The 9,882-nt window shown below is 36.9% G+C and overlaps 1 protein-coding gene across 1 annotated transcript in view; it reads right to left on the bottom strand.

The window, feature by feature from the left end:
• Positions 1 to 9,882, bottom strand: part of LOC107741929 (protein AF-10-like) — a 53,319-nt gene that overhangs the window by 36,605 nt on the left and 6,832 nt on the right. Inside the window, exons 3-6 of the mRNA XM_016554749.1 lie at positions 6,443 to 6,497; positions 2,963 to 3,072; positions 1,843 to 1,946; positions 1,509 to 1,602 (exon numbers count right to left, since the gene is read on the bottom strand). Coding sequence (XP_016410235.1) covers positions 1,509 to 1,602; positions 1,843 to 1,946; positions 2,963 to 3,072; positions 6,443 to 6,497 — 363 coding nt within the window. The remainder of the gene's footprint in view (positions 1 to 1,508; positions 1,603 to 1,842; positions 1,947 to 2,962; positions 3,073 to 6,442; positions 6,498 to 9,882) is intronic.

Raw genomic sequence — 9,882 nt, 5'->3', positions numbered from 1 at the left:
GGGGTGGGGGGTGGGGGGTGATGGGAAGGAGAGGAAAGGAGAACCACAGACAAAGGTCCAGTGAGTTGCTGTTGATTATCAACGAGATTAAGGGGTTAAAGGGTTTGAGGGAGATTGAGGTGGGGGCGGCAGGGGCCACTAGGGGTGGACGTAGGGGCTTATGCCACAGCTCAGCTTTCAGCAGCTGTAATTGGACCAGGAGTGCGAGACATTTGAGAAATGAGAGATATTCCAGATGAGGGAGTGTCTTTTTTGAAAGCCTGTTGCGTTCACGTGCGATTCTGAATGTGCAATAACAGCTTGAACTATGATGACATGGTCACAGTGATGTGATCGACATGATTCAGGTACTGGCAAATGTAAAAATCAGTCGCTTGAGTGCATCGGAAATGCATTAGAGACATGAAGTATACCTCAGTATATGAAGCACTAATGGCAAAATACACAAACTATGACCATCAAATACTAACTCAGTAGTAAAGCACGTAATTTATGGGAAAAACAACATATACACTCATGTTTGCGGAGTCTGGGATCTGCAAGAATTTTTAAATGTTTTTGAAATAACAAGGATGCATTTATTTAAAGGGGTCATATGATGCGATTTCAATTTTTCCTTTCTCTTTGAGCACACCTCGCTTTTCAGAATGATGAGCTTTGTAAAAATCGACGCGTTTCAGAAAGGCGGGGCATAGAGGAGAAACAATAATGTACAGTATGTGGAAAATAATGTGTTTTTTTAACCTTAAACCGCATAAACACATTTCATTACACCAAATACACAAAATAATGTTCTTTTTAGCAGCATCATATGACCCCTTTAATCAAAACACAGTAAAAACAGTAACAGTGAAATATTTGTACAATTTCATATAATTGCTTTTTATTTTAATGTATTAAATATAATTTATTCTTGTGATGCAAAGCTGAATTTTAAGAAGCCATTACTCAGTATTCAGTGCATCATGACCTTTCAGAAATCTTTCTAATGAGCTGATTTGGTTCTCAAGAAACATTTCTTATTATTAATTACAGTTGAAAAGTTGTGCTGCTTAATATTTTTATGGAAACCGTAGCTTTTTGTTCAGGATTCTTTGAGGAATAGAAAGCTCAAAAGAACAGCATTTATTTTAAATGCTAAAGTTTTAAATGTCTTTACTGCCACTTTTGATAAATTGAATGCACCCTTGCTGAATAAAAGTATACTTTATTTAAAAAAAGAATCATACTGACCCCAAATTTTTGAACAATAGAGCATCTATATCTACACATCTTTGTGAAAGCCACAAGATACTATACATATTATATATACTATACATTTACATAAACGGTACCGCAACTTTTTATTTATATTCAGCCTGGACATCATTAATGCCTTAATTTAAAATGACATAATTTCTCTAATGTCATCAATCAAAAGCATAAAAGCTGTGGGATCCACACCAGCGGGGCTTTGTGCCATGGTGTTATAGTTAGTACAGTATGGTTTTACAAAAGCAGATTCTTACCAGTTTACTGTAATGGTACTTGCAGTATCCACAGTATTTCACATTATCAGCATCTGAGCCCTGTTCTTCACACAACAACCCAGCAAACTGAGCGCTATATTCAAAGGCAGAGAAAAAGCAACTTTAGAAAGATTGTACACAATGCATATTAAAAATTTGTAATATTTAAATATTTTTATATTAATTAAAACTATTATTATATCAGTTTCAATAAATTACAGGGAAGTCTGTTGCATTTAACATGTCTTCCTATCCATTTAACAAATGGCATTATTAAGGACATTAACATGCTTATGAGGACGTTTAGCTGGAATATTAGGGCTTTGCAACTCACCATGTGACATGAAAGGCTTGTCGGCAGCCATGTTTGTTGCATGTCATGCAGGCTCCACTAGCAGCTTTGCTCTCACGGCCCTGTTCCTCACAGATGTAGCATGTCTAGATAGAAAAAAAACAGTCACCAAAGTGACTCTTCACATATAGAAAGCCGTTATTATGGTATATAATGCATTGCTGCATGGCCCACAGCTTGTTTTAGCGTGAAGGCTCTACCAATTTAACAAGTCTCTCAAAAGCCGCCCTTCCCAGCGCCTCGATTATTAGGCAAGTGATAACCATGCCATTTTAAATTGTCTCACAGTGAGGACTCAATTACCAACAGAGCCAAATCTATTTTATCCCAGATTTTAAACTCACTATTTCAAGCATGTGATTAAACTTGGCTCCTTAGTCCTGCAAGTCATCAGACACACTACTGAATCCAAATCATATAACACTAACTGATTGTATTTTACTTATCTACTGCGTTGAAGGGCATCCATAGAAAACAAAACAAAATTAGGTTTTCAAATGAAAAATGAAAGAATGGTGTCATGATGGCATATCCCATTAGTACTTGATTGAACATTGTTTTCTTTACCCTCAGGGTTGAGCGAAAAAGTTTTAAGCTAACATCTAAACATTTGGACTTTGCAATTACTCTTGAGTTACGGTGATGCACAGGAATCCAACCAGCAGTAGTAAAAACCTACACCTGCAAGTATTTAATATACAATTTAATATTCACTAACAATTTCCATGACTTTTAATACTTTTTCAGGCTTGGAATTGACAACTTTAAAAATTCTCTGGTATTTGAGGATATCCATTGACAAATAAATTTGGTTGGTTCTTTTAAAATTCAGACCGTAAGTGTAAATTCCCATAACATGGATCTCAGTTTTCATTCGTTCAGCTTTGGTGCAGAATTAATGGCAACATTCTATGTTTATCTAAGCTTGATAAATGTAGCACTTGGTCCCTTAAGAAAACACATTCACAGTATAGACCTAAACTCCTTACATGCATACTGTTTACATTGTTGAGCTGATTTATAAGGCTCTTATGTTGAGCCTTTGCTTTCCTATTGATATCCAGGCTATCAGCGTGTGTCTTTCAGTGGACAGGGAACTTACCTTGCTATAACGTTCATGAGGGACAGACTGAAGCACAATGGGCTCCATGGTGGATACGTTGGCGAACTCCACTTCTGGGATATAAAGAGCACAAACCACATGGGCCCAACCTAAACAAGACACATTGACATATGATCAGTAGATGTTGAATAAAGAGGCTAAGACTGGATTTTTCCTTTATTTCTATGCAAACTTGCTGTGAAGATGGAACTGGGTTTATCAGCATAAAAAAAACGACTGGCTACATTTATTAAGATTATTATTATAAATGGATAAGCGAAACAATTTTTTTAACTTAATTTTACAAATTACTTAAATATAATTTAGTGATTTTTCATATAAAACAATTTAAAATTATTATTATTATTAATAAAAATATTTAAATAAATTGTTGTTGTTTTAATTATTATTTTAATTAATATTTTTTATTAAAATTAAGATGTTAAAAGATAAATAATGCCAAATAGGCGGCACTTATATTCAACACAAAAAGATGGATAATGCCAAATAGGAGGCTCTTATATTCAACACATTTTCTGTCTTTTAAATTTATTCGAGACCATGGTCATTTGTTTGCTCATAGTCGTGCCTATGGGGCACGCCTGGCTTCCTCCACAGTGTGAAAAACACTTATTAAAGCATGTGGGCTGAGTGTGACTGCAAAGACGAAAGACCCAGAACTGGAAGAGGCAGAGGCATATTCTCTCCTGCTTAGCGTCTAGACCAAGTGTTGAACCATAGGGTGTCAGTCACAAGCACACTACACAAATATAATATCATTATTTCAGGCTACTACTAAACCTTTTCTCCCTCATCAGCTGCCTTTTAACCACAAAACCCCCAAACTGCGAGGATTTAAATTGAATGACCATATTCTGTGATATGTTTGTTAGAGGAGAGCAGATGCTATTGATATCAAGTTGAAATTAACCTTAAAGAAATAAGCAAATGAGTTCTGTTTAAATAGCGTAAGGGCACAATAACAGGTCTAAACTTTAAGGTGAACCCATGAACTGTCTTTGACCCCAGCCTAAAGGGATAGGGAGGTGGGTTTTGTTGTTTTGAAGTCCCTCCAAGAATCCAGCAGAAGCCTATAAAACCAGGCAATAAAACCCAAGCACACCCCAAAGAACTTCTAAACCCCTCAGACAGAAGGGTGGCACACTTAAAAAGAGAATGATTTGCCAAAGATGTCTTTAGCTGAGCATAAAGTACTCAAATAATCTTGTTCTTCATATTCTAGTTAGACAGAATAACTGAAAACCTTTGAACTAAAGCAACAATTAAAAAAACTGAAAGGAACTATCAGGGAGGCTGGTCTATAGTATGAACTCTTCAGAAGGCTCCATGTGAAGGAAAGGGGGTGGGTTTTTTTTCAGTTTTAATTTTCCTTGCATGTGTTTCAACGCATGTTGTTAGGCCAGGTATATTCCGTGTTTTCATTTGGGATTATTCTTGTGTTTGCATAACTTAGCAGAAGTAACACCTGTAAAAACCTCTCCATGTGCTGGTCTGGTCACTACTGCTGAGTTTCACTCCTCAGTTGGCCCGAAATGTATAGATATCTTAAAAGCAACTCACGAACACCTACATCTCACTTCTGGGATCGCTGCTGGTTCAAACAAATACTTTCTAAAATTTATGTTTCAGAAATCTTCACTCCTACTCATAAATAATGGCAAAACGTGGAATGTTTATCTCAAAGAATTTCAAAAGGTTTTACAAATTCAGAGCAAAAAAAGAGATTACATGGTCTGAAACATTTAAACCATAAGCCTGGGGCAATGATGTTTCCCTCATGGCCGTTAAAAAGCTCACCAGCCCTAAAGATGGGGCATGGTCCCGCAGTTGTGTCCCATGCCATGTTTACAGTCTCTGAGCTGCCCTTGCCGTGAACCCGGAGCATGAAGAAGAGGAGAATCCTCTCAGCCCCACAATGACCCCGCTGAGACCGCCCACCCATAAAAACAAGGTGAGAGATAAACACCCACACTTCCTAACCCCCTTTGCTCAATTACTTAAAAAAATAAACAGACAAAATCTGCAAATTATGTGCGAAAAAATTATATAAAACTCTTGGTTCATTAGAAAACAGCAGTGTTTCCCACATATAGACTTTACTTGGGTGGGCCGTCCAGGTATATTCGGAGAAACATTTTTGCTTTTATTATTTTTATCCTCTTATACTTTTTTTATCCGCCCGAAGTAATGAAACCATCCGCAATCGAAAACTACTGGAAGAACATAAATCGCGATACAGCCTATTTATTATTAACCTTCAAAAAGCTATGATTTCATATTAAAAAACTCGAACTCGAGTTGATGAATTATGACAATATCTACTTTATGGCCCTTTTTATAATATGCTTTAGACGGTTGTAAGAATCCTTATTTTATCTCTCATCTGAAGGAACAGCCCGCAATAGTGTATACATTTCAAAATAAGCGTCCCGGTGTATTTCGGGGTTTTTAATAATTAAAAGTCACATGTTAAGGTTTTTTTTTCTTTTTCTGGGCATTATTGGTATTTTGGTTACACAATAAATTGTATTTAACTTAATTTCCATTTAATTCATATTGAACTATTGTAGTTTCTGGCTGGGATGCTTCCACAAAGGAAGAAAAGACGAAATTTGGTACCGAACGACGAGACGTTTTTCGATACTCGATGGTATCGAGGCAATTCGGTCGGTGCCTAAAAAGTATCGAACTCGATACCCAGCCCTAGGAAGCACTGAACAGTTTAGGTGCATTTTATAAAAAGAAATGTTAAAAAATACACCGGAACTCTGAATGCATTTACTCGTCACAATATTTTCCTGAAACCCAAATAAAATAAAATTACATTTGTTGAGGTGAGACGAAGATATTTTTGACTAATTAACAGCTTATTGATGAGATATGGTATTAAACCCTTTTTACAGCAACGCCTCTGTGATAATTAAAACTGGATAGCAGTGAAATACTCCATACAAGAGGAAATCAATGCACTGCATTGTTTTTGTTTTTTTACAACGACTTTCATTAGACGCGTAAAAATAGAAAGGTGTCATCCTCATCAGAGCATATGTTCCTCTCAAGAGCTTTCATAATTTTATCACCTCTGGGCTGACTTACCCCATTTGAAAACAATGACAATTTTCTTGTTGTGGAGGTAATAATAAATGTCCCACATAGTTGTTAACCCATCAAATGGTTTATTTTTCAAAGATTTTATCAAATATTTTATCTGTTAAACACACTCAACCATCAAAACCTTAAAGCAAAATATAGAGCAGTACAAAACCGTGCACAGCATCACATATGTGTTACCAATGGCTGCGGTGTCTAACATCCTTTACGCTACTGGCCTATATTTAGCTACAGAGTGACTGCAGTCTATTCTTGTCTACAACATGTAGAGTAGGTCTAATGCTAGAGATGTTTTTCCTCAGAACAAGTGCAAAATAAAAACAGTCAGCATAAAGTTAGATGTCTTACCTCCATTATCTGTTCGTTTCAGTGCTCCGTCTTTGTGGGGACACAGCTCGCACCTCTGTGAAAAGAAGAGAAATACATGAATCCACACTCCATCTGACCATCTGCAGACCAGACACAGCTCTGAAGGCTTTCAGGAACTCTACTTCTGACATGGACATTAAATTAAAGCAGAGTTTAAGGGTTAGACATCATTTTTTCCCTTTAAACTAGAGAACAGAGCATCAATGAAACTGTAGACAAAAGCCTTTGATAGTTGACTGGAGCGGGAAAACAGCCCTGAAGAGCTGCTTCTGTATTCAAGAATAAAATAGGACCTGTTCTGCTATAGGAGAAAAACAGGTTTAGACAACATTTTTCTGAAACGAATGACAGGACAAGAAAATAAAACGGTGTGAATATGAGATGAATGATTGAATAAAGACAGCTACTACCCCTTTTGAACAACAAAAACAATAGAGAGGGTTGAAAGTGTCCTCAAGAAATGGGCACTGACACATGGTCTATTACACAGCATATCATGCATAAATACTATGACATTTCACTCATCTTTAAAGCCTTGAACAGGGTTAGATATTGGGGCAAAACATTGTGCTTGGAACCATGCCGTTACTTGCCACATACCACTATGTTCAAAGTTTTTAAACTTCTGCTCAGTCTGCTGTCCTCCTCCTCTTTGTTACAGGTGGTGGACAGTCCTCCTTCTTCAGGGGTCTGCCAGCTCGGCTTTCTCCCCCTCCACCCTTTAATCTTTGGGAATAAAGTGGCAGAGCAGGGCACAAATGGGGAAAAAATTGGCTTATTTTTAGTAAGTGGAGGAATGAGGACAAATGTAGAAATTTTGTTTCATAATTACGCTTTGGGAATACAAAAAAAAAAGGCTTAAAATTTTAAAAATGCTCCAGTAAGAAATCTTTCTGATAGTGCAAGCTATGATTTTCACAAATCTTGGCTAGAAGTGGCAAAAAGGCCACAAAAATACTACATGACAAACCTGTGGATAATAATAGGGAAGTCCTGTTTATTTTCAGACTGAGAGCAGTTGGCATTGAAAAATGTAATGAGCTGTAACAAGTTTCCCCTTCTTGTGACTAGGGTTGGGTATCATTTGTTTTGTTTTTTTACGATACCGGTGCCAAATCAATACTTTTAAAAATTTCTTCTTTCCTATTTTTACCCCAAATAGGACAGAATAAGCATTACTGATCTGTTTCATTCATACTCGTAGCCAGACGGCACCCTCACGCAGAAACCCCAAACATGTATCACAGAAGTAATAAAACTCATGAAGTTCCTGGAAATGCCTAATATGGACAAAGGCATCCAGCCATCGCTGTAGCTGAGTAAAAAGAAGATAGAAATGCTTTGATGATGAAACATGAGGACAATAAACACACAACTGTGACAATATATGGTTTATCTGTGTGCGTCAAGCCATCTCTGGTATTTTCATAATAAAAAAGGATATTTATAATCCAATGCTAATTAGTGGTCGACCGATATATCGCCAAGGCCGATATATCGGCCAATATCTGCCATTTTTCAAATATCGGCATCAGCCAATAAGTTTTTCTGTTTGGCCGATGTGTTCGAGGTGGGACTTTTATTTCGACGGCGCCGAGAACGGCTGCGGCAGCGCCTGAGCACACAGTGCTCACATTCTCCCTCTTGTTCGCTGTTGTCATTCAGTTCTGTCTAATACGGATAGAAGTCTATCTAATAATCAGATAGAACTGTTAAACAAAGGAATTAAAATGTATACAAAAAAGTATTATAACGATTGCTTTAATATTATTAAAGGCAAACATTATAATACTTTCTCGTTTGCCGTCAGCATTCCGCAAATACGCATTTATATAATTTAAACAAATCTTTGAATGACTAATGAACATTTAATTTCACAAACCTTGCAGACTTAGTCGAATCTAGTTGAGATCTTGTGAAGTGTGCATGTGACCTGCATGCTCGCGTGTTCTGTGACGGTCGGTCCTATGGTCCGTGTGAATTGAATACGGACAGGAGAGTTCAGCTTCACTGGAGACGCGCGATCGACAATTTGGTTACAGTGTTTACTTTCTTTTTTAATTATATTTTTATTAAATATTTATTTATTTGTGAAAAATACTTTGTCTTCTAGAGTAGAAGTATGTTTATTTTACATGTTTATTTTTTTAATCCATTTTCAAATGATTTCAAATTTCTTAAATATGAATTAAAATCAATAAAATTATATTGGCTTTATATCGGCCATCGGCCACCCTGCTTTCCAAGATATCGGCATCGGCTGTCAAAAAACCCATATCGGTCGACCACTAATGCTAACTGATACAGCCTTTATTACAGTATAGAACATTGCTTCATTGTGTGACTTCAGATCACAAAAGTAAGCTATTTAAAAAAATAAATAAAAATCGACTGAAACTGCCAGCTGATGTCGAACACGGTGCATCCCTCTGCTTTCAAGTTTATTCCGTGTGTCCTCAAACGTTCATTAGGTTTGACGTGTTTTGCCCTTTACACGCAATTCTTGTAGATGATGTTGTTGATGAAGCACCAGAGGGCAATCGACAGCTCAGACATTTAAGTGACACCGAGCTGAGGCACCAACATCTGCGTTCTGATTCGGTCCGGTACATACTGATCATAAAGGTATCGGTGCCGTTTCGGTACCCCAACCCTACTTGTGACCCACTATTCTTTGGCTCTAAAATGCCACTTATGATTCATTAAAACAACATGTATTGGCATATTATTATATGCATGTAATCACTATGTTACTACATGATACAAATTGCTCTACAAATGGCCAAAACAGTGATTAAATAAATAATGGAGAAAAAAAACATATGACCTCTGAAGCTGGACAACGGCGGACTTGAGCCTGAGCTATAAAGAAGCTTTTTGTACAACTCAACAATTCTGATCTTTTCAGCTTAAAATATTTCAAACCTCTTACCATTTAGACAAGGCAAAAATTTTTAGTGTAATACCACATTATTAAGTCTGATAACATCTGTTATACATATAGGCCTAAGAGTCCTGCCAAGTCATATTGTCTTTATATGCATCAATATACATACAAACTTATTTCAAATTAATCTGTTGGGGAGATAGAAATGTGTAAGATAACGTTCACGTATTAACAAAAACATCTAAGAATGTATCTTTTATTCTCCAGTACTGAAAACAGAACCGATAAGAGAGCTTTTGATATGTGCTGTGATGCAGCTCCTGCAAATGACCTTTTTTGTTCGTTGTCTGTCATTTCGAAGCTTAAGTTGCATACGTTTTTCTTTAGTTTTAATTTGCCTAACTATCGATCTGACCCAGTAGACGCCATAATCCCACTCTGTCTCTCTCCCGCTTTCTGTTTTTTTTTTAAATGGTTGGTGTTTACGCAGTTGGCTAGAGCAGTGCTGATTGGAGAGAACCGAGGTGCGCTC

The sequence above is a fragment of the Sinocyclocheilus rhinocerous genome, unplaced genomic scaffold (assembly GCF_001515625.1).
Source record: "Sinocyclocheilus rhinocerous isolate Xijiao unplaced genomic scaffold, SAMN03320098_v1.1 scaffold100, whole genome shotgun sequence".
In the NCBI taxonomy this organism is placed as follows: domain Eukaryota; kingdom Metazoa; phylum Chordata; class Actinopteri; order Cypriniformes; family Cyprinidae; genus Sinocyclocheilus; species Sinocyclocheilus rhinocerous.
Note: the sequence above shows the minus strand (reverse complement) of the source record. Positions and strands in the feature narration are given on the sequence as shown.